A 25,751-nucleotide genomic window follows, 5' to 3' on the forward strand; every position below is an offset into this window, starting at 1 on the left:
GGTTAAGAGTCATTAACCTGTGGTTGAGATTAAAGCAAGCATTTCATCCATCACTTTTTTGTATACTTAAGTGTGACTGTGTATGTCCAAACGTCAATCCCATGCTCACTGTGCCACAGGAACTAAGTTGGCCCAACTGACGAGTCCCAACCAGGGCCAAACCGGTCTTGTGTTGCTTGTGGTCCGCTTAAGGGAAGACCTGGCCTGGCAGTTTGGCTGGACTCTTCCTACTGGAGCAGGGTCAAGACTGATTTGCATATGGCTGGGTCCAAACTGAGGTGGCATGGTGTTCAAAATAACAATGCATTGTGATACAGCCCAAGTAAATAACATTGGCTGAGATCAATTCAAGCAATTCTTCACTTTTTTGTATACTTGGGTTCTCTGAGGCATCTACATTGGAAGCCTCTTCGTTACTTCAGTCGAAAGGAACGCTCAAGCAATTTGACATAGCATATCCCTATTTAGGAGTAATCAGCAGCATGGTCTTGCTTGAAAAAGTGGACTTAAACTTCAAAATTCTGCTCAATTATAATAGGTAGAAAATTATAAATTAATCATTCAAAACTTCCATACAAACAAATTTAAATGCAAAGTAGAATGTGTGCTCAAATTTTAATAGCTCTCCAAATATGCCACTTACAGCATTATCAACTTACAAAACTTGAGAAATAACCATGAGAGTTTACTAACGGAAGGTGAAGAAAATGTGAATTATGGGTAACAACCGACTAATCCGTATATCAGAAACAAATGGCTGCACATAAGAAAATAAGTCGTCATATTTTTTTTCTGCAGCAAATAGATTACCTACAACTACAATTATAAATTGTAATAGTGTGTATCGCCTGCACAAACTGGTTAAAGAAAACACAACAAATATTATGGTCACCTAGCGTCCTTGGCAAGCAATATGGTGAAGCAACTATTTGCCCTGAAACCAGTAACTTGCTAAGGGGGTATTTTTTTATGCTAACACTACATGGCTTTCAAACCTCCATACCATCTCAAACTTAACTGATTTCGAAATGCAGGGCTACCAGGGAAATTCAAAGTTTAAATCTAAGCCTAGGTCAGAGTCTATTGTTCTCGCACCAGTTTGACTTTAATAAATATAGCTTTGTGATTTCAGAAGACTTTCTGGCATAATTTAGATCCAATTACCAGCCACGGTTTTGTGATGTATTGCAATCTGTGACACACTAAAGCCTTGTTCTCAAACACAAAGCTGCACAGTTTCTAAGGCATATTATGAGGCTACATTACTTGCACAATTCACACTCAAGCTCATTCAAAGCAGAGCAGCAACACAAGAAACAAGCATTGGCAAAGCACTACGTCTCGCCTATAGGACCTACTAGCTTTGTCACTGGGTTTTAGCAATGGTACACTGAATCCTAGAAGCTGTGCAACATTATTTTAGAAAGGAAAAGAAAATACTTTTGACGCGTTGAGCTACGTCTTTTTGTAGTTGTGCACACCATGAATGTGTCCGCCTACAAAATAAGGAGGGCACTTTTTCAAACTTTTTATTGAAGATCAGAGTTTGATCAGTAACTAGAATGAAGAAAACATTTCAACAGGTGAGCAAAACAGGGGCATAAGCAGGCAGAAAAGAAAAACGGTATGTGGGTGGGGGAAACTATAGGGGACATAAATACGGTAGGGGCAGAGAAGCACAGGGTGAGACAAGGCAACATAGGGGGGAGCACAAAAACACAAGGCGAGAAAGCAATGGAGGAATCAATACAGGATAGCAACAAAAAAAACATTTGGAGAAGCAAAGAAGCATGTGTCGAGGAAGAGCAACACAGCGATCAGGGCTGGTTTGGGAGCAGCACAGAAGCACATGGTGAGACAGCTAAATGGAGACCGGAGGTTTTGGCAGAGAAGCACATGGCAAAACAGAGCAACACAGATGGGGGCTGAGAAGTACAAGAGGGAGACAGCTAGAAAACACATGCACTCTCATAGGTGAATTAAAAAGATAAAATGTGCACCAAAAAAACACTAGCAATGTAAGGACCCAGTAATGAGCCCATGCTCCAGGCGAGGGACAAACTCACGACGGGGGAAGTAAAGCCCACAGAATCCCTGAAATAAGAAGCAAGCAAATGAGTGTGATAATGAAGATAACCAATGGTAAACAGTCCACTTTAAGCAAACAAAATGTCTTGCAACAGACCGTGCAGGACACAACTAAAAATGATCCATTCATTTTGGACTTTTTACAAAAATCATAGAATTGCAATAGAGAAAGTAGTTAACATTTTATCTTTATAGTTCATAAAATGAAAGGGCGGTAAAAGACTAGGTAGGGTGGGATAGGAGTACATGCAAACAAAGAATAGATGCAGTAGGTTGTGCCCTGCCGTGTAAATGCTGCCTGCTCCGGTCTGATCTAAGAACAGAAAATAGGGGTGGTGTCAGAGGCAGCAGGGTCTAACAGGTCCAGTGAGTGTTAAATATGCACTTTGCACCTACAGGATGAACTATCCTCACTGTCTGCAAGGCAACTCTAGCAAGAAATACCATGTATTTGTGGAACAACAACTTAGGCGCAATATAGACCGAGATGCAGAAACTTAAATGTTTATGCATTCTTATGGGAGAAAGTTGTAAAGTGTCTGATCTTGCAGCAGCGATGCATTCTAGTAGTGGAAGCAGAGAGAGAACACATTCCTCTTTTATTATTTGACAATTTCAACCTACTACCTCTGTACAACTCCATTCCTGACCTCTGAAACTCCTGCAAGCGAGACTGCTTCTTAAGATTTTTTAATATTGTATTAATGATACTCGTATTTTTTAAGGATTGCTAATCCGAAATAAGCAATTATGATATTATTATAACTGGTTCTCAAAGGCTTTGGGAAGCTTTGTAAGAGCACCAAGACCAAGCACATCCCATCGAGACAAATTACCACCAGCTTTACCCCAGTTAATCAGAGGTTTAAGCCTGACCATCTCCACTAAAATCCACTCTCAAAAGCAAAACCCCACATTAGTCATCAACCGAGATAAGTGACATTATGAGCTCCTTACAGTCGACGCCTTCCATATATACTTATTTACATAATGGTTGATTTTTTCCCCAGTGCCACTATCCGTGGTATTTTACATAAATTAGTCAAGTACTAGTACTCGAGAAAAAAATAAGGAATACCACTTCTAAAATTGCAATAAAAATTGCAGTAGAGGTTTATTTTTATGCTGCTCTGCCATTTGGTGAGACGAACAGGAGTAGCAATATTAATTCTGTAAACATACTTATGTTTGTATTTCCTATACTAGAGTTACCTTAAGCAGGCAAAGCAATACTGGTTTATCCTGCGAAGTCTAGTGTTGCATTTGGAGGGCCAGCAACCCGTTTCTGGCTGGAATCACCGGGCCTAGCATAGCCACTATCCAGTCAACCCTTCACGTACTCCATCAGACATGATGGTCTGAGTTTTCAAAGAGTTGTTATTATTTAAAAGCGAAATATTTTACACAAGGCAAAACTGCATTCCATCTTTACGGGAAACGTACTAGGATTAGTGCATGAAATATGTACCATTTTAAGAACCCATGACAGATGAAGCTTTACAGTGTGGTAATACTGTTAATCATGTGAGACGCAAACTTAGACGTGTAGTGGGCCGGGAGGGTCCCGTTCGTGTGTAAAAATGGGCAGAGCAATTACCTCAAGTTGCAGAATGCAGCGATTCTCAAACAATATCATATGCTAAAAAGTATACAACGGTTAGGTGAAAGGCACACTAAACCGGAGAATTGCTTATACCAGGTTGAAGGAACAGTCTTTTATAACAGCACGCCAAGAAACAAATACCCAAAAACTACACACATATAGTGTCTCGCCTAGAACTGAAATTAATGTGCTTTCATGCATGCACTCGTTCTTTAGAACTAGTTCTTCCCTCATCCCCAATCTTAGCAGCGCTATCCCGTCAGTAAACTTCTGACACCAAAAACACATTCTACTCAAAGGTGACGTGCAGAAGCAAGGATTGCAGCCGGTAGGCAGAGAATACCCAACTGTAAAACGAGGGTAACTAATTCGCCTATAGGAATACCACAGGAAATAGATTTTTTTTCACCTTGACAGTACCAAACGAGAGCCCCTTTTTACACAAAAATATTTCAGGTAGTGCTGCAAAAAGTCTTTCTAGGTGCCTTGCAGGAGCCGATTTCCAGCAGGTTTGACACCGAGCTAGCACTCAGTATCCAAATTCCTTTCTCAAGGAAGTAACATTTGTCCGCGAAATCTTCGTACTTCCAATAACTTCGCAGAGATACTGGGCAAACAATCGTCCCAAACAGATTGCAGAGTTGGAGAAAAATCACTGGTTACATGGCGTACATCATCTCACTCTCACCGGAAATACAGAACGCAGCCTATATTGACTCCAATATCCAGTCGCTTTTGGAGGTGGAGGTTACCGGCAGCGAAAGATTCATGTGAATACTGTCATTTCCTTCACTGAGGGGTGTGCCCTGGTCCTGGAAATACTCTTCCTCTTCGTCAAAGTATCCATTTTCCAGTGCATATGAACAGTCGGCATTTGTTGCAGCCTGACATGCACCTTTGTATTCTTGGATAGACTCGTAGAGAGAATACAGCTGACAAAGCAAAGACATATCCAGCTGTCGGAGCCCAACCTGAAACAAAAGAAAATGCTAAGAATTAAAACTTGAATGAAATCCATGTATATAGTATAACAATTTCTGAGATGGGGGGGGGGGGTTACCCATCCCTAGACATTTGTCCTCGCGCATTCCACCATCTCCTCAGCCACTTACACAACTAAATGGTCATTTGGCGTCATCATCGAACAGATATCCAGGTGCCCTGACCAGGAATAAGACACAGGGTACTCAAAGAACACTTCTGTCTCAATGCACGTTCCGTATAGTAAGGAGAGGTACGTAATGGTCAGACGGTAAAGTAAAGTAAGCTCATAGAAAAGGGCTGCCAAGTAAGAACAAAGAGGTAAGTAAAGCTTTTAGGAGGCAGGGAGGAACAAGATACTGTTGGGAGGTATATGGAGCCAAAAAGGTACCAGGATGGGAGAGTCGAAAGGTTTGAACATGGAGAAAATAGGAGACGGAGGTGGGTGGGGGGAGAAACACGGCAGAAAACACAAATTAAAAGCCCCGCAGATTAAGTGGCCCAATGAGGAAAATGCATTCAGAAAATATACTTGCAAATGTGTTTTGTTAGGAACTAATTCAACCAAAATGTAACCAACTTGGTAGAAGTTGTTATGATAAGATCGTTTTGGATTGGATTCAGTAACAGGAGGACGGAGTCGTTTTACAGTAGAACGTGGAGATGGAGCTTTTAATAAAATATTCATGAAGTAGCATCTACGGGGCTAAGCAATGGAACAGGCTGGTGGATCAAAGAAGCAGGAAAGTGGCCATTTCGTAAGAGGTTGACCTCATACGATGAATGAGAGGTGAGCGGGAGTTTATGAGTCTGAATGTACTCAGTCACTATTTCCGGACTAAAAGCATAACCCTATCCACATCCAAATACGTTTTTTTTTTATTCAAAACGACTCTGTGAAACAAAGCAATGTATTTGACGGAGTAGATGCATATCTCTACACACTATCTCCACTCAGTAGCAAAAGCTGGCAATACAGATGCATCCTGTGTTTAAGTGCAAACCTGAGGCTGGAGGTAGTTACAATGGTGAAAATAGGGGTATGCAGTTCCTAGAGGAAACAGAAGGGGAGGTAAGGAAGGAAAATGTACCAGGTGTCCACAAGGGAGTAAAGATAGAAGTGGCAAGGGCCTTCACACACCCAGAGAGGTGTCATGCTTTATCATCGGGCAGCTCCTCGTTGGGCCGGCGCTGTAATGCCTAAACGGCCCCACAAGGGGGCTCTTTGCTGGGGGTCTTCTCTTTTTGCTGATGTGAAGTCTGAGGGGTGGAGGGGCATATGTGTAGAGAGTAATACGAGTAGAAGTGGGAGAGAGTGAGTGTGGGCTAAAAATAGCTACAGGTATCCCACAGGATTCCTTTATTGACTGGGTTCCTAAACTATAGTAAAAACAGAAGACTATAGAGTTGTTGCTAGAGAGGAGGAATTACAGCCTCTCCAACTCAAAATTGTGTGTGTCTGTGAGGGGGTCAACATGTTTAATGCCTCTAATTGGCCAAAGGATCTTGGCATTTCATCTGGACCAGGGGATCCTCGTCTACGAAGGTAGGGACAGTATAGGTGTGAGGCAGTAAAGTGCTGTGCATTATAATTTGGACTCTTGATGCGTCTCACATAAACAGAAATATAAAATACCTTCTGGAATCACCTAGAAGGGGGGCTACTTGCCCCAGGGGTGACACAGTAGCGAGAGAGGAACTAGTATTAGAGTTCCTGAAGGTATGGGACCTACCCAATGTCCGGCAGGCCTGGGACGTGATTCCCGAAGGTATTTTGCGACTAGCCTCTTCAGACCAAAACATCTCAAATCAATTGGGTCATATTTTGTTCCACAGAGCTACAGTGGCACAACAATACAGTAGCCAATACATACAGTGACAAATACCACAAGGCTTCTACTCCAGTATAAAAAAGTTCAAGATTTTCGAAAATAGACAGATCATGTACCCATTTAAATGAACCCCTTTAATCCACCTATCATGATCCCTCCCCAAGTTAAACTTAAAAATAGGCAGCAGAGGTTAGGGTTATTCTTCATTGCCCATCAAAATCTCCTCAGGGCGGAGGTAGTTTTCTATAGATGCACATGCAGCTCTGCATCAGATATCAAATCCCATGGATGTTCAGTCCCCATTAGTCTGATCTATCTGGATTCCAACCTCCATAGACCTAGTTCTCTGTGCCAACCACAGGGCTTCTTTGTTTTATTTTGGATCCTATAGAAGCACATATTTTTTGCTTTTCCCTCATGCATTTCCCAGATGTGTTTTGACAAAGTGTAGGAAAAGTCCTTTTCCTTAATGGCCCTCAAATGCTGAAGAGCTTGTTCACTATGCTCCCCATGTACTTTTTCAAACAGGAGCACTCCAGCACATACACTAAAACGCATGTTATTCATTCCCTAATGTTCTTGAGTACACCATGCTGTGTTTCAAACTTGGTATTGAACATGAGAGCAGGCTCTACACCGGACAATTCCAGAAAACCTTCTTATTATTAACTACTGTTATAACTGATATTTAGTCCAGAGCCTACCAATCTAATAATAGTGGTGCTCATGGGGTTCCTTGTTTTCATTCAGACCATTATGAGTCATCATAATCACCTTTTGGGTAACTTGCTTTCTGTTGTGAAGAGGAGTCTTTAGTCTTAGAAGAAATGCAGAACATTTGTATTCAACATTGTCAGTGGCAATGACAGTTGACCGCTCTACGGAATACTTCAAGGTAAGGACCGTGACAGAGGGAATAAAGGGAGAGGAAAATAACAAGGACCAGTATACAACACATATATTCCTAGGGAAAACATAGAAAATACATACATTTAATCATAAAATACTTATAAACAGGGCAGAGATATAAAATGAGGTGAAGTGGTAACCAAGTGAACCTTTAAAAGGAGACTTAATAGTTGAAAACGTAATCTTTCTGCCATCTTGGTAGAACACGTCTTTCTCAGAGATATCTTCCTACCCTTTCCTGTAATATCAGCCCTGTTACCCATGGTATTCAAGGGAACTTGAGGTGAAGAATTGTGTTTGAATACTTTGTCAACTCAGGTTTGACCATAGTCTAGTTTGACATTATGGCCTAAATGCATGATTCTTTCAGGATGAGAATTTTCTATCCCCTTTTTTGGGGGTATCGGGCAGCCTCACTTCCACCCTATTCCCCACGGCAAACAAGGTTTTTAAAACATTTTTTAACACAATTCCAAACGATCATATCTGGTTTTAGATCTATTCTGATGAAAATCTATTTAACTCATGACTTTATCTACCTATATTCAGTCCCATGTTCTAATTATTGGAGGTATAATGTTAGTTGTAGTATGTCTGAGCTTAAGAGATATAAAAAGGGAGATACCTCAATAATACTTTCAGGTGTAGTACATATGCCCAGATGGTTTCCTGTAGGACTTTTGTTGTAGGTACCTTAATTACTTTAGATCTTTGGAAACAGTCCTTGACCATTCGATTGATTCTTTCTACTAGACCATTAGCGCATGGGCAATATATTGCAGCTTTGAGAGGACTTTTACACCTTTCATTTAGGAAATTCTGCATGGAAATGGAGGTAAACTGTACCCCATTGTCCGTAATGAGTACTTCTGGGATACGTTCCTCAAGAATGCAGTCGCGCAAGAAATTGATCAATACTAAAGTAGTACTACTGTGCACACATTTAGTCATCACCTCACCTCTGTGGTAGCCAATCATTACCAAGGCATGAAGTGCTTTGTTGAATAGCTCCTATCATGTCAAATGCCAATTGAAACCAGGGTTTGTCTGGTGTTTTAGTAGAGGGAGAGGGGAGCCTTCCTAAGCGGGTGCAATTTGTCACTTTCAGAACATGCCAGATAAAATGTCACTTAACTATAAATTAGGCTGTCCACCAATATTAATGACACACCTTACTTTTGGTCATACTGCAAATCAGATGCGTTTGATTTTTTTTCTCTTCTGTTGCATAGGGGAATCATTTTTATACCTCTGTAAAAAGTTCCACTCGGGGGCGTGGCCGAGACAGCGATGTGAGCAGACGTGTCTTGATCGAGCTCCGTCGCCCGCTGCACTATTAAGCCTGTTTCAGCGTAGTTTCGGGGGTCATCTACTCCTGAGGACCCCCGGTGCACTGCCGACCCTGCTGGCGATCCTTCCTGGCGGCGAACCGCGGCTGTGAGAACTCACGCGGTCGCAGCACACAGCTCCGGGGTCCCCGAGCTCGGCCGCTGGCCGCCATCTTGCCGCAGGGTCCGCTGCCGAGACATCTGGACTGGCTCTCGAGGAGGGGACCGGCACGGCGACCTGGGTGCGGCTCCGGAGCGCTCCTGATCCCGCCTGCGGCTCCGATCCTCCAGCGGAACCAGCCTGACACCAGCTGCGACGCGCTGAGGCTGCCGGAGCCGGGCTGCCACCGGCGGGGCGCACAGCAGCGGCCTGGACGCCGCATCTACGAGAGCCCCCGGCTTTGGCGGGAACAGCAGGCCCAGACCGGAGGAGTCGCCGGAGGCCCCCTGCCCATGAGCCCTGACCACGGCCCCATCGCTGGATACATTTGGTGAGCTGCAGCGCGCCGCCTTTTCCCCCCTTTTCCATCTCCCGGGGGGGACCCGGCGACAGCGGGGCTCGACCGCGGGTCTACCCGCCATCTTACCCCCTTGGTGGAGGACAGTCTCACCCGTGCAGACGGCCCCTACTTGGGCGCTCCCCGCTGCCCCGGACCCATAAACAGCGCTCTGGGGAGCGGACCTGACGCTGCGTGTTGGCGCGGCCTGAGCCTCGGTGGGCCCCGGCCCCACAGGACACATCCCCTGACCGCCTCTCCGCCACAGCCCGGCCCTGCCGAGCCTGGTGCGCTGCAGTCTGGACGACCCTGCTGCGAGCGGGCGAAGACCCCGGGGGCCTCCGCCATCTTCTACCCCCAGACACTGGGCCTCTTACTGCTGAGACGCGGGGACACTAGGGAGGGCCCCCCTGATCACTCCTCGGCCGTCGCTGCGGAGCCGGCTGGGCGCCGCGCTGGGGGTTGGCCCTGACCCAGCCGAGACCGGGAGGCTGCGCCACGCCACGAGCCATAGGAGGCCCTTCGCCTGTAGGCCCCAGGCCCTGCTTGCCGTGGAGCACCTGCTGCCATCGCCCCCCTGGCGCCTCCTCTACCTACACGCTGCCTTGCCTCCCCGGCTGCGCCATCTACCTCCGCTCCTGCGGCCTCTTCACATCCTGGACTTCTCTTGCTTGAGTGCGCCCCGCGCCCTGTTGGCGGACCGTTCCGGCTTCGGGCTCGTGAGGGCCACGGCGCGCACTGCCATCTCTAGCCTCGTGGTCTTGAGCCCCTGATCGTGGGATCCGGACGGCTGGAACGCGGGGCGCCAGCGCGGCCTCCCACAGCATATCCCCCGCCACAGACCAGGGATCGTCCACAGCAACTGGCCCTGCCCCCCACTGCCCTTTGCCGCCCTGAGTGGACCATGACCCGCGGCAAGGGGACCAAGCTGGACCCCCCGCCCACGACGACCAGAGGAGCATCAGTGGCTTCCATGTGGGGCAAGGCGGGATCGCCATCATCCTCCGGGGGCCCCCCATCATCATCAGGGGGGAAACCCCCACCGCCAGCCGACTCTCCACCGGTGACACAGGCCTTCATGTCCTCCTTCATAGCTGATCTGAAGACTGAGATTGGATCCCTCAGGTCGGAGGTCCATACGTGCGTCAAAGAACTTCGCAAGGAAGTCACCGACCTTGGCGACCGGGTCGACGGCCTGGAAAAGACGGTCGATTCCCGCACCGAAGACCTGGAGCAGATCTGGCGGAGAGTGGCGAACCTCGAAGAACAACATATCCAGCTCCAGATCAAGCAGGAGGACCTGGAAAATAGGGGACGCCGCAACAACCTCCGCATACGGGGTGTGCCACTTGGAGAAGAGGGAACTAATACCATGGTCTATGTGGCCCTACTCCTGCAAGCGGTGTGGGGCGAGGAAGACGCCCCCCCGCCGCGCCTCGACCGCGCACACCGAGTCTTTGGAGCGGGAGGAAAAGCGGGTCTCCTGCCCGACATCGTCACCAGGCTTCATTATTTCACTGAGAAGGAGGCCATTTTGAAGGCGGCTAGAGTCAACCCGGACCTGAGGTACGAAGGCCACAAGATCCAGATCTTTCAGGACCTGGCCCCCTCAACCCTCTACAGACGAAAGGTCTTCCGCCCGATCACAGAGAGACTCCGGACCCTCAACATCTCTTACCAGTGGGGCCATCCCTTCGCGCTCATCTTCAGGTGGGAGGACAAGCGCAGGGCACTCAGGTCCTATCAGGAAGCGGCACAACTGCTAGGCATGCCGGAGTCCCCGGACCACAGTCCAACCCGCCCTCCCCATCCGGAGAAGGCCCCTCCACGCTCAGAATGGTCCACTGTGCGCAAACGTCGACGGCCCCCTCCGGTGGATGCACTCTCTGCCTCACAGACCAAACAGGACATCATCGCACACATCCGCTCTCTTGAGGGCGACCGTGAGGAACAAGCCTCCCAGCTCCTCGCTTCTGGATCTGAGGGTGGGGATCGCCCCTCGGCTACGGAAGAACGCTGACCATTGCTACTGTGCCCACAGCTGCCCTGAGCATACGCTCGCCCACTGGGCACTCTGATGTGTCCTCATGCACCATGGAGACCTCACCCCACTGTTCTTGGGGGAGGGGCTTCCCCCCTCTCACTGGCAGGCCACATCCGTGGCTCTCCCCCCCCCCCCCCCCACCCGCGGGGGTCTGAAGGAATGGACGACACCCTTTGCCTCCTCCAGGCCATGTACTGCATCAAGGAGCCCCAGCGCCCCATTGGCGCCTGAACGGACCATGTGGCCCCACGGCCCGACACGCCCCCGGACTACCTTGGAGCAGCGGGGTGGACGGGCTCTGAGACGACTTAATCTTACTCCACTTACCCAGATCTCCGCTCCCCCCCTTTGTCCCGTAGGAAGTGACATTCCTGAGTTCATCCAAACCCTCGGGTAGAGGATGTCCGGTATCTGGGACAATGTACACTGGCCCTGTTGGCCTGTTTTGGTTCTGTTTCTTCTCTGCGCCTTTTCTCTTTTTTCTCTCTCTCCTCTTCCTACTTTCCCCTTCACTGCCCTCTCTTATTATTCTCTCCCCGCGCCTGCGAAGGGGTGGCGGGGTGGGTCCTGCGGGGGTTGGCGCGCTGGAGGCGAGATGAGGCTGCCGATGTCTTGTCTGCGGGAGGGTCTGCTATATTGGGTCTTGCGCGACTCCACTCCCCCTTAGTGCTATGTCAGCGAACATCCCTACACCCTTGAAGGTCCTCTCCCTCAACGTCAAAGGGCTCAACTCCCCCAACAAGTGGAAACAGATATGGCGCTACCTCCTACACCACTCCCCTGACATTATCCTCCTCCAGGAGACACACCTTCTCAGGGGAGACATCAAACGCATGGCGCACCCCAGATACCCTACACAGTTCTGGGCCTCCTCTGACACCAAGACAGCGGGGGTGGCGATCCTCTGCAGGGCTGGCATTAGGCGGGGACCCGTGAAACCCTTCAAAAGCGCTGACGGGCGTTTCCTCCGAGCCACGGTACAGATGGGACGAGCACAGTTCACTCTAGGGTGTGTGTACGCACCCAACCAGTCGCAGGACAAATACCTCCAGGCGCTTCTGCGGGAGCAGTTCCCATCGGGCGACACTAATGTGATCCTGGGCGGCGACTTCAATCTTGTCTGGGACCCTGAGCTAGATCGGGCGGGAGGCCCCTTTAACGGCGCGGGAGCAATGTCCTCTACCCTTAGAACGCAGCTTACAGACCTGGGACTCGTGGACGTGTGGCGCTACCACAACCCGGGGGCCCGGGACTATTCCTTCTATTCCCATTCCCATCGGACATACTCCCGAATCGACTATCTCTTCACCTCCCTTGAATTGGCCCGAGACTCCCTAGCTGCCGCTATCTCCGACATTTCCCTGTCGGACCACGCTCACGTGGAGCTTTTGTTGCAGGACCCCCTGGCCCGTACCACTCGTGAACGCAGGTGGGCGCTCCCGCCGAGGATCCTCTGGGACCCGGACGACGTCCCCAGCATCCGAGACGCCATAGACTCTTATTTCGCCATTAACGACACCCCCGACCTGCCTTTCCACACGGTCTGGGATGCCTTTAAGGCCACCATTCGGGGCCACATCACCTCCCTGGCGGCGGCGCGGAGGAAGGAAGCGTTCCAGATGGAAACCGACCTGGCTAGCGAGATCAAGCAGGCGGAGGCTCGGGACCGGGACTCCCCTTCACGGGCGTCAAAGAGAACTCTCGCCATTCTCAGGGGGCAACTCCGCGCCCTGCGCACCAACAAGGCGGAACACTCCCTACTAGCGCTCAAGCAACGGTATTACGAGGGAGGGGACAAGGTCGGTCGTCTACTGGCCGGCAGGCTGCGGGCACGTGCCACTAGGGCCCACATTGCCAATGTCAAGCGGCAGGATGGCACCAGTGCCACCTCAGAGACGGCCAAACAGGCCGCATTTGTCGCTTACTACTCCTCCCTGTATGCTGAGGAGCCCACTTCTGCGGAGGCACGAGAGGCCGTCCTCGCAGACTTCGGGGGGTCTCCACTGTCCCCTGCATGTGCAGCCACGCTAGAGGGCCCCTTGCAGGAGGAGGAAATAACAGAAGCGGTCAAAGACCTCCCCGTGGGGAAAACCCCGGGACCGGACGGCCTGCCGTTGACCTTCTATCGCCTGTTCTTGACCCAACTCCGCCCGCACCTGCTGCGGCTCTACAGCTCCTTCTCTGATACCGTTGGCCCATCCCCTGACATGGGCCTGGCGGAAATTGCCCTGATCCCCAAGCCTGGGAAGGACCCCGACCTATGTGCCTCCTACCGCCCCATCGCCCTCCTTAACACCGATCTCAAGATCTACACTAAGATCCTGGCCAAGCGGCTGGACCCGCACATGCCGGGATTGGTGAACCCGGACCAGGTGGGATTTATACGGGACCGCCAGGGAGCCGACAATGTTCGCAGGCTGGCACACTTAGTGGGAAAGGTGCACCACTGGAAAATCCCGGCCTGCCTCCTCTCGCTGGACGCAGAAAAGGCCTTCGACCGGGTCGACTGGACCTTTCTACGGGCGGTCCTCACGAAACTTGGTCTTGGCCCTACCATGATCTCCAGGTGCATGGCCCCTTACCTTGGGCCGCAGGCCAGAATTCGGGTCAACGGCCAACTGACATCGCCGCTCTCGATTCACAGGGGCACGAGGCAGGGATGCCCGCTTTCGCCACTCCTGTTCACTCTTGCGGTCGAGCCACTGGCGGAGCTGATTAGGCGCGCTCCTGACATTCATGGTATCCCCCACGGAGGGCGCACTAACAAGGTAGCGCTGTTTGCGGACGACCTGATTCTTACTCTTACGAATCCTCGGGTCTCCCTCCCAGCGGTGCACGAAGCCCTCTCACTGTTTGAGCAGGCGTCCGGCCTTAAAATCAACCACACCAAATCTTGGGCGCTTAACCTCACCATCCCCGATGAGGAGGTCTCCCTCCTGAAGGGGGTCACACCCTACCGTTGGGCGGATGACCACATTCAATACCTGGGTCTGGACCTCACACCCCACCTTGACTCGTGGTCCTCGAGGAACTGGGCCTCTTGCCGCAAGGAGGTTCTGGCAGACCTGCGGAAATGGAAACCCTTGATGATTTCCTGGCTGGGGCGGCTCAACGCTGTCAAGATGTCGGTCCTCCCCCGCATTCTGTATGTTTTCCAGTGCCTTCCCACCCCGATCCCGATTCACTGCATCAGAACCCTCCAACGCGACCTCACGTCCTTCATATGGGGGGGCAAACGGCCCCGGTTCTCGCAGAAAGTCCTCATGGAGCCGAGAGACAGGGGTGGCCTGGCCTGCCCGAATCTCCTCCACTACTATTGGGCGGCGCATCTCCGGTTCGTGATCGAATGGGGTGCACGCGAAAGCGACAAGCACTGGTTCCACATGGACCGAGTGGTCACGGGGCGCACCATATGGGACCTACCTTGGCTACCGCGTGTGGCGCGCTCCAGAAGTGCATATATGGCGGTCCCCACAAGGACGGTTCTTGAAGTATGGGACAGAGTGGCAGTGTCCAAGGGTCTAACCACGTTCCCCTCTCCACACACCCCCATTGCAGGTAACCCGCACTTTCCCCCCGCTGCCCAGACCCGAGCCTTCGAGAGCTGGACACAAGGAGACTGCAGGGTTGCAGGAGATCTTTTTCTTGGTGGGTCGCCTAAATCATGGCTGGACTGCAGGGAAGAATTTGGCCTCCCTTTAACTGCTAGCTTACAGTATGCGCAGCTGCGCCACTGGCTCTCGGGAGACGACATGTATCAGGCTGCTACCAGGGCATATACCCCATTTGAGAAGTTGGCACGCTCCCTCGGGGGACTGAAACGGCTCATCTCCCAGATCTACAACATATTGCAACACCCCGTCGCTCCGCCTGCACATCCCTATCAGAGGCAGTGGCAGTCGGTGACTGGCGCTGATATCACGCCATCTCAATGGACTCGGCTCTGGAACGACATCCCCAAAACCTACCGCAGCATCCCGCAGAGAGAAAACGCGTACAAGATGCTAACACAATGGTACTACACTCCCCTGAGACTCAGCAAAATGTTCCCCACTTCCTCGCCGCTGTGCTGGAGGTGTGGCACTGCGACTGGTGACTTCGTACACATCTGGTGGTCGTGCCCTACCCTAGCTGTCTTTTGGAAGGAGGTCCTTAGTCACATTAAGAAGGTGTTGGGTTTTCCCCTCCCTGAAGAGGTTTGCACACTCCTGCTGGGCATTCGACCCCCCACACTAAGGGCCCTCACGCGCAGCGACTGGATCCTCACCCTTCACATGTTAGGTGCTGCCAGGCAACTCATTGCTCTATACTGGAAGCGGGCTGAGGCACCGCCGATAGCATCCTGGTTCGTGCGCCTCTGGCAAGTCCTGACTATGGAGCTACTCACGGCGCGGATACAATCAAGGGGAATACGCTTCAAGGCAGTGTGGGAACCTCTCGTGCGATACCTGTGCTCCATCAGCTATGCCCGCCACATGCCTCCCAGGCTCCGCGCCCTGCAATTGTTTGAGGATGCCCTCATCCCTGCTGACCCGAGCAGGCTAGGCACTTAGTCACTTCCCCCAGTGCCGATTTGCGTTTTCCATCCCATATTGGCGACTGCAGACGCACCCCCCAGACCCCTCTCCACCTCGCTACTGCTCACTCCTCTCCTGACTTTTCTTCTTTCCTACTTGCCACTCTGGCTTCCGCCCCTCTTTGGGGCAGTTCGGCCCCTGTTGGGCCTTTGACATTGTGGCACCATTGCTCTCTCTCACATACGCCTCCGGGGGTTGTAGGCAGAGCGCTGTGTTAATGGTTCCACCTCCCCTGGTTAGTACTACCTACTGGCTTTTTTTCTGCGCGGCCGGCCCTGAAATGGGGTTGTAGGCTTATCGCTGTGTTCACAATAAAAACAGATTTGAACAAAAAAAGTTCCACTCACTATACTTATTTCATGCCTGACTAACCCATATTTGGATAAAGATCCTGGTAAGTCACCGCACAAAGATGGTCATCCTTCTTGAATGTTCTTTCCCAAATAATACATTTTACTGTCATTCCCCATGCAATCTTCCCACTCCTCTTTAGTCACTCTAAGATTTAGCACTAGGACAAATGTGTCCAGTATTCCCTTCATTACAGGCATTCAGGTCTACGAGCATCCATGACATACCATTGGAATGACTTTTTTGTTGCTGGGCAAATATTGCATCTTAAAATTGTATACTTCTAAACCCAAAACCAGTGCGAGATTCTGGGGGTGGTACGTTCTGACTCTTCATTAGCAAAAGCAAACACTTGGGGTTTATGGTCGGTTCCAATTCCTCAGAGAAATAATTTGAGAGGTCTTACCCTCCAAATACATCCTAGTGCTTTTCTTTCTACTACCGAGTAGTGAATTTCCGGTCCTTTCAACGAACGGGATGCATATGCAACACTGTGCTCACTGCCTTCAAATAGTTGAGGGAAGGGAAACACCTAGCACACCACTATCACTACTAACATCGGTGGTGAGAAGGGTGGGTTTGTTAGATCAAATTTACCTAAAGATGGAGCATTGCTAATGGCTGCCTTATTTTGTTCAAAGGGTTTTCGACAATTTAGTTCTCATTAAAATTGTACCTCTTTCTTAAGGAGAGAACGGATAGGTTCAACTATGCTGGCTAATTACTTTACAAATTTGGAGTAGAATTCTGAGACCCAGAATGGACTTGAGTTTGTCATTGCTTGTGGGGACAGGATCTTTAATATTAGTTTTCAATAGCCCCTACCCTACCCCCAATGCAGCATTTCTTGCTCTTTATGTTTAGTCCTGCTGATCGGAGTCTACCCAAGACCTCATGCAATTCTTAGTTGTGTTTCGTTTTCTCTGAATAGTAGTTTATTATCCTGGAAATGGAAAACACTAGCTAATCATTCTAGTACATGTTGGATTGAAACGCTGAAATGTAGTTGCTGCTGAAGCTAGGTTAAACAGCCTCCAGATGTAGCCGTATGTACTCAAGGGTGTGACAAATTAAGTAAGGTAGCATAAAGATGGGCATTATTCCACTTGGTGGTAGGCAGAGGAAGGATCAAGCACACCGAAAAAGGATTTAGTGAAAGCATGAAAGGGGGTGCCAATTAACCCAAATATTGGCATTTAAAATCACGAAGGGCGACACAATCTTATGTCCTTCCCTCCAGATTTGGCGGCTATGGCAACTAGCGTTGGCAATTCAGAATTCTCTATGGGAGCTATGATCCCTAGGTCAAATAGTTTATCAATTTCTTTCTTAAATCGTGCCTGCATGTGATGAGAAATGAGTCACGCTTTGTGAAATATGGGTTTGACATTTGATCTGAGCTTGAAACAGTGCTGGTAATTTCTTAACAGACCTAATTTCTCAGAACAAAACATCAGGAAATTCTTGACAGACGGATCGTACTAGTCAGATCAAGTTTGAATCCTAGCTTGATTTGGCGTCACCATCCTAACAAATAGGAACCTCTTTTTGCAACAGAAGCAACATTTCCTATGATGGATCTACCCTTGAAATCAATAAACACTTTTACCATGCCTGCTAGAAGTATAGGACCACCACCGTACCATCCTGGTTTTATATTTCCTTGTTCTAAAAAACACTTGTCCTCAGAAAACAATTTCCTAAATACATTACTGCCCAGAGAGTGAAAGGGGAACACGAATCAGCAAAAATAGTTATAGGTTATGCAGAAAATTTTCACGCTATAGAATTGAGGGTACAATCGCCTTTGAATACTTGAAAGGCCATTTTTTTTTTTATCAAGTTCCTCCATGGTTGAATAGCATTAATGTGCTTAAAAGAGGTGTCTTTGCAGGCTCTAACAGACATCCTTTTTAGCACAATTGCTGCATGCGACACCTCTTGGTTGACATCGGACATTGTTGGCTAGATGTCCTCAACCACCCCAACTGAAGCATTTCAGTTTGTCACCAAAAACAGAGACTCCTCATCTTTTTTAGGCATGGGTTCCTTGTTCTTCGCTGTCAAATATTAAATTTTAATGACATGGACCTCTGTCTGCAATTCGGAGGTAGCTTCATTTTCTTTTATACAATCAGCAGCATGTTCAATTCCTTCCGCTATAGAGATTGCTTCTTTTAATTCAAGGTTTTTGGCAAAAAAATGTTCACGTAGTCTTGGATTATTCGCAAACTTTACCAATTGATCACAAATGACAGAATCTGTCAGTAGACTAAAGTCTTAAGTGTTGGAAAGGCCTCTCAAAGCAGCAATGTATGCAGTCATTTTCACCCCCACCCCCCACCCGGGTTCTCTCACATTTTTGCCTCTCTAATAGTACATTAACTTTCTTCCCAAACGGCTACTGCAATTTATTAAAGGTGAGTTGTTATACATCCAGTTGTGCACCAGGACCCTCTCCCCCTCCACCAGTTGCTTCAGGAAAGGTTTCATAAATTTTCCTCCCACCTACACCAAAATTATGTATACTAGTGTGCTATTTGCACAAGGGTGTGAATTTTTTCTCCACTAAATGCCATAAGATAAGACTCAAAAAGTTTTCTCTACTGCTTACAGGAGGGGAAGGTCCTCCAATGTCATTAAAAAAAGGTGGAGGCTGTGGCATGCCAGCGGCAGGCGTGACAGCACAAAAGAATGGCAGGATAATACAGAGAATGAAAAATGGGTGACTTGTCAGGGACATGGATGCAATGGTGTAATGCAGTAGGAAGGGTTAACTGAACAAGCTGTCAATTTTAATCGAAAGTTCAAACAGTAATGAAAGTCCTCTTTCCTACTTCTGGACGAAGCACTGAGGCATGCAAAAAGTGAGATGCCTCACAGCTGAGGCGACGCAGAAATGCAGATAAGGAGGAGCGCTTGCTGGGAGAATGCAGCGATAGACAACCTCGTTAGAAGAACCCGCCCAAAGTCAGCCGCCGAAGCCAGATGAGCAGTCGGCCAAATAACACCACTAACAAGGACTCCATGAGGTAGCACCATTCCCTCGATAGTCCCGGTGAGTAGTCTCACACAATGGAACTGTCACGTGATGGAGCAAGGTGGAGAAACTCAATTTTGTATACCCCTTGTGAAATCACCCTTCCATAACCATAACTTGAACTAATGGAGTGATATGTGAAATTAACCAATCTAGAATAAAAAAATTGCCCCTACACAAGTACACATGGGAAACTAATTTTGCTTATGTTGCAATCATAATTAACTAATTATGTGATTCTGTCGTGTCCCGAACTAATGAGCAGCTATTAAATAAATCGAAAACGGCATTAATGTGCTTTTTGTCTATGTATTTGAGGCTGGAGGTCAGAAACAGGTGAGCATATTACGTACGCATAAATGCAGCTTGTTTGCTAGGTAATAACTAATAGGGAAACCTTAGTATGGGGGAGGTAAACAGAAGGGCTATAGTTCCATATTTAACATTTATTTGTGTTTGCTTCTATGATAGTTCACATTCTGGCTCGTGAGGCCTACTGAAAAATGGAGTCTCTCGATTACTGTGACAGCAAGAGATAAAGCGCATGCGTGGCTGAAAGACGAGAATGAATGCGAGCTGCCTGTGCCTGAACAAAAACAGTTTGAGGCCAACATGCCCTGGAAGTCCTGATGACTGCCAAAAGAATGGACGTTTGAATTACTGAACGTGGGAAAAGTGTTGTGCTATTGCGAACTTCCTTTTAAAAATTTAACTGTTTAATGTGTTTTTAACAAAGCCTACCTGCTGCTCTTGTGCACTCACGTCTAGCGGACCCTAGCGCTGACGTGGATCAACATTGAGGCTTGCCGCCATTTGCCCGGCACCACGAGGCCACGCCCACCACCCTCAGGCCACGCCCCCGACATTGAGTACTTTAGGAGCGCTGACTGCTAGCGCGACCTGAAGACTGGTAAATCTCCTGAGGCGGAAGCCGGGAGAAGTGTTGTGCTATTGCGAATTTTCTTTTAAAAATTTAACTGTTTAATGTGTTTTTAACAAAGCCTACCTGCTGCTCTTGTGCACTCACTTCTAGCGGACCCTAGCGCTGACGTGGATCAACATTGAGGCTTGCCGCCATTTGCCCGGCACCACGAGGCCACGCCCACCACCCTCAGGCCACGCCCCCGAAATCAAATACTTTAGGAGCGCTGACTGCTAGCGCGACCTGAAGACTGGTAAATCTCCTGAGGCGGAAGCCGGGAGAAGTGTTGTGCTATTGCAAATTTTCTTTAAAAAATGTAACTGTTTAATGTGTTTTTAACAAAGCCTACCTGCTGCTCTTGTGCACTCACGTCTAGCGGACCCTAGCGCTGACGTGGATCAACATTGAGGCTTGCCGCCATTTGCCCGGCACCACGAGGCCACGTCCCCCATCCTCAGGCCACGCCCCCGAAATCGAGTACTTTAGGAGCGCTGACTGCTAGCGTGACCTAAAGACTGGTAAATCTCCTGAGGCGGAAGCCGGGAGAAGTGTTGTGCTATTGCGAACTTTCTTTTAAAAATTTAACTGTTTAATGTGTTTTTAACAAAGCCTACCTGCTGCTCTTGTGCACTCACGTCTAGCGGACCCTAGCGCTGACGTGGATCAACATTGAGGCTTGCCGCCATTTGCCCGGCACCACGAGGCCACGCCCACCACCCTCAGGCCACGCCCCCGAAATCGAATACTTTAGAAGCGCTGACTGCTAGCGCGACCTGAAGACTGGTAAATCTCCTGAGGCGGAAGCCGGGAGAAGTGTTGTGCTATTGCGAACTTTCTTTTAAAAATTTAACTGTTTAATGTGTTTTTAACAAAGCCTACCTGCTGCTCTTGTGCACTCACGTCTAGCGGACCCTAGCGCTGACGTGGATCAACATTGCGGCTTGCCGCCATTTGCCCGGCACCACGAGGCCACGCCCACCACCCTCAGGCCACGCACCTAACACTATAATTGTGTGCAATTCCCGGCCGCGCAGCGGACGAGCGCAGCGGGCGCGCCGTTTGCGCACCGAAGGCGCTCCTAAGGCAAGCCCGTCCGCGATCGTACGCGGTCTAGGGCCATACTCCATGCCCCTCAGGATGACCGTGTATGGTGGAGTAAGCAGGAATTACTTACCTTACGCCCTAATACCATGGAGTCCTGCAAGCATAACTTACGAGTGGAAGACAACTTGGGCTGCGAACACTGCCACTTCTCCTATGACCTTGGTAAGAACATGACCAGCACGGACCACATCATATATTGCGGTCTGATCAATGTACGTTCATTACGGAAACACAAATTAGACCTATATGATTTACTTACAGATAAACAATGGGATCTGGTGTTTCTAACAGAGACATGGTTAGACAAGGACTCTACACCTGATGCCATTGAGGCATTCCCAGTAGGATACACTATACATAGACAGGACAGACCTATAGGTAGAGGAGGGGGCATTGCAATTGCAGTCCGAGAAAACCTGCGATGCCAACTAGACTGTTCTCCCATCCTGGACAGTGAGGCAGGGAGTTTCACTATTAAAGTGAACAACAGCTACACGCTAAAGGGTATGCTAATTTATAGACTCCCAGGCCCTATAGCCAAGTTTGAGGAAAGTCTGGTTGACTGTATTATAGAAACCGCACTATGCAGTGACAAATTTCTGGTACTCGGTGACCTTAATTTACATTTTAATAATCCCTCAGACGGCATCAGTAAGAATTTCAGTCAGGCATTAGGAGCCCTCCAACTAAATCAAATTGTTAGTGGCCCAACTCATCAGTTGGGTCACCTGCTGGATCCCATATTTGCTAATTGGGGGGAAGTAGAAGCTATGACCCCTATACCTATCCCCTGGTCAGATCACCATCTGGTCCCGTTTTCCATACGGATTCCTGGAAGTAGACCCCCACAGCCAACAGCACTGTATCATCTCAGGCGGAAATGGGCTACCTTCTCTCAGACCAAATTCTGCGAGGAGCTGACTAATGGAGGGAGCCCCGGGGGGGGATGACGCTGACACGGCCAATACCAATCTTTGCATACGAATTAATAAGGCACTAGATTGCACAGGCCCTCTCTTAAAAGCCAAATCTGGTGGCCGTGCCCAAAAAACTGCCCCATGGTTCAATGATGAACTAAGAGTCCTGAAAACCGCACTGAAAAGAACCGAAAGAGAGTGGCGTAAGACCCTCTCCAATGAAACCAGAAACGCCTACCTGACTGAGAGGCGACTCTACCATGGCCTAATTAGAAAATCCAAAACAGCATACTTCACGCCCAGAATTAGTGAAGCTGGTAACTCCGTGAAGGAGATGTTTGGGCTCTATTAAGATCTTTCGAACGGAAAATCAGCCACTGTTCCAGACAACTGCTCGCCCGAAACATGCGATAAAATCGCAGACTTCTTTGCAGAAAAAATAGACAAAATCTATTCAGCATTCCCTACGCAGCCCATAAACGGGACTGAATTTGTGGAAGGCCCAAGGGAATGGGGAAGCAGACTCAGACTGAGCAACTTTGTCACCCCGCCCCCAGAAGATTTTCTTAAAATCTGCAGTTCTGTGAGGTCGGGTTCTCCCCGGGACCCTACCACCCCTAAACGTCTGGCAGATAGTCTGGTGGTATTAGAACCTTACATCAGACACCTACTAGACGTGTCTTTTAGTACCAAGACCGTACCCAAAGAATGGAAAAAGGCGGTGGTTCTACCTCTTAGGAAGAAACCAACTATCAGCTTCGAGAAACTAGAGAACCTCCGTCCTATCTCACTCCTACCCTACCTGGCCAAAGTAGCCGAAAAAATAGTCAATCTGCAACTGATGGACTTTGTGGAAAAGGCTGCCCTGTTACATAACACCCAGTTCGGCTTCCGACCTCGTCATTCTATGGAGTCTGCGCTCCTAACAGCGGCGGAAGCCCTATGTCAGGGGGCGGATGAGGGTCACACCATGCCCCTCATCCTATTGGACCTGAGTGCAGCTTTTGACACTGTAGCTCACACCACCTTGCTACAGTGTCTGAATAATGGAGGAATATCTGGAGCTGCACTCCAATGGATCCAATCCTTCCTGACTGGGAGAAGCTTCCAAGTCCGCCTGGGTGATCACTACTCTAGAGACAAAGGATTGAGCCAGGGCGTTCCCCAGGGATCGTCCCTGAGCCCAACCTTGTTTAATCTTTACGTCTCTCCAGTGGCTCCGATTGCTGTGAGTCATGGATTGAACATTGTGTCATACGCCGATGACACGCAGCTGGTCATCTCCCTCTCACGTGCACCCGGACTTGCTATGGACAGCTTCAGGGCGTGCATGCAAGATCTTGCAACCTGGATGTCCACCAATTGCCTTAAATTAAATGACAACAAGACCGAGGTGCTCGTGGTAGGGGAGGTCCATCTGTTTGGTCATCGGCGTGGTGGCCCCCATGTCTAGGAGAGGCCCCTATTCCTCGCCAGGAAGTCAAAAACCTAGGCGTCTGGCTCGATGCCGACCTGTCCTTTGGACCTCAAATAGACCGAGTGGCAGGCGTCTGTTTTGGCGTTTTAAAAACCCTTCGGAAGGTCCTTGTCTTCCTTCCCAGGTCTGCCCGTAAAACGCTAGTACATGCCCTCGTGACCTCACGCCTAGACTACGGCAACCTGCTGTACCTGGGAGCCACTTGCAAGGCAATGAATCGCCTCCAGGTATTGCAGAATGCTGCCGCCCGCCTTGTCTTAAAAATCCCTAAAAGATCGGATTCCAAAGCTGCCCTGCAGACCCTCCACTGGCTGCCAGTGAGAAGCAGAGTGGAATTTAAAGCCCTCTGCACCTGTCACCGCATTCTTGCTAACAAAGCGCCATTACCACTTCAGAACCTAGTTACCAGGTATGTACCATCTCGAACTCTGCGCTCCTCAAGCGGAGGCCTACTTGAGGTACCTAGGATAAAAAGGGCCCGCATGGGAGGGCGCTCGTTTCGACATCTGATAGCGAAGAGATGGAACGCCCTGCCTACCAATCTCCGCCTAGACTCATTGGAAACTAGTTTCCGGAAGAAATTAAAAACTTACCTGTTTGCAAGATAATAAGAGCTCTCTTCTTACTTCTGCTTGGATGTATTTTCAGTCTTAGCGCGGGGACACGCTTTTAGCGTAACCAGGCGCTTTACAAGCTTCCCTATTATTATTATTATTATTATTATCTTAAACAAAGAACCCTTTAAAATTCAGCGTGCACAACGGAAAGCGAATATTAGAATGATGAGGTGATGCTCATCCACCCCTAAATTGTCCAATCAGAACTCTGCTGATAGTTACTTTTGTAGATAGCTAAAGTTAGTGAAAAGGGTATAAAAAGTGCTGCCTTTACTTAAGAAAAAACTCCTCTTCAATTTCCTCCAGAGATGCTGTCGGAATGCTGATTTTCCTGAGATGTAAGACTTAGAGTAATTTACTATTTTTCTTTGAATGAGGACTGAGCTTTAGATGAGGTTATTAGTTAGGGAAGATAGGAGCAAATGAATTTTGGGAACTATCTGTCTTTTGCTAATACTTGTATTTCTGAAATCTAAATAATAATGTCTATTTCTGAATTTTCTAAAATAAATGAATATAACTGTTTGAGATAAAACTCTTATTCCTTTAATGTCGTTTTGAATAAAGAAATAAATAAAGTGAATAAACTTTCAGACATGCTAAATTTTGCTTTTAATAAAAATTAGATAAATATAGACTTAAGCTGGTCTTGTATTTTCCTACGCCTAATTTTTACTAGCAGATTCGTCGACCATAATGGTGGCGTTTCGAAATAAATGTTTTGTTAATAAAAACCATGGTAAATTCATTTAAACTGCATTTGTAAATAGTATAAATATTCAGTTTTAGTGTAGACACTCCACTATGATACAGCAGCTCTCCTTTGAATCTCACCGATCCATGAAGTAGGATGGAAGTGTTTTGTCAGTGACTCGCGGTGTTATGGGCCCCACGGACGAGTAGATGTATGATGTATGTATTTATACTTCAGGGAAAGGTGACATGATTTTAGAAATTATTTACGGAGTAGCGCTGCATCACACGCCAAGAAGGAGCTAGTGAAGAGGCATGGTCCAGGCTGGCCACAGCTCCCTCCCACTGAGGGGGATAGACACACAAAGCTCTCTTGAGAGGAGGCAGCGAAAGCATCCAGTGCAGCAGGCAGCTCTTGCTGTGTTCCTCGCAGACTGAATGGGCCAGCTGAAGGAGACTCCAACGACAGGTGGGCTTTCAGCGAGTCCACCCCTCCCCCGCTCTGGCTTTGCTATATTCAGAGCAAAAAAACAAAAAAAACGGGCATGGGGCATAGATTCTTCTCCATAGCCACAGGAAGAACAAGCCTTTTAAGCTCGACTATCAGATCCATTTGACATATAGGTACAGAGTAGTAGTGACCCGTGCCTAAATTGAACATATAACTTTCTGCCCAGATTCAGCTCGATTTCATCTACGAACTGTATAGTTTTGCGAAATTCTTTCACCCTTAGAAAAGAGTTGGTCAGCGTACCCAGGACTAGGCTTGAT

General features: G+C 48.6%; 1 protein-coding gene across 1 annotated transcript in view; it reads right to left on the reverse strand.

Moving 5' to 3' along the window:
* Positions 1 to 601: 601 nt before the first annotated feature.
* Positions 602 to 25,751, reverse strand: part of FAM89A (family with sequence similarity 89 member A) — a 124,828-nt gene continuing 99,678 nt past the window's right edge. Inside the window, exon 2 of the mRNA XM_078649078.1 lies at positions 602 to 4,662. Within this exon, the coding sequence (XP_078505204.1) occupies positions 4,399 to 4,662 (264 nt within the window). The 3' untranslated portion in view covers positions 602 to 4,398. The remainder of the gene's footprint in view (positions 4,663 to 25,751) is intronic.

This window comes from Lissotriton helveticus, chromosome 6 (assembly GCF_964261635.1).
Source record: "Lissotriton helveticus chromosome 6, aLisHel1.1, whole genome shotgun sequence".
NCBI classification, from domain to species: Eukaryota; Metazoa; Chordata; class Amphibia; order Caudata; family Salamandridae; genus Lissotriton; species Lissotriton helveticus.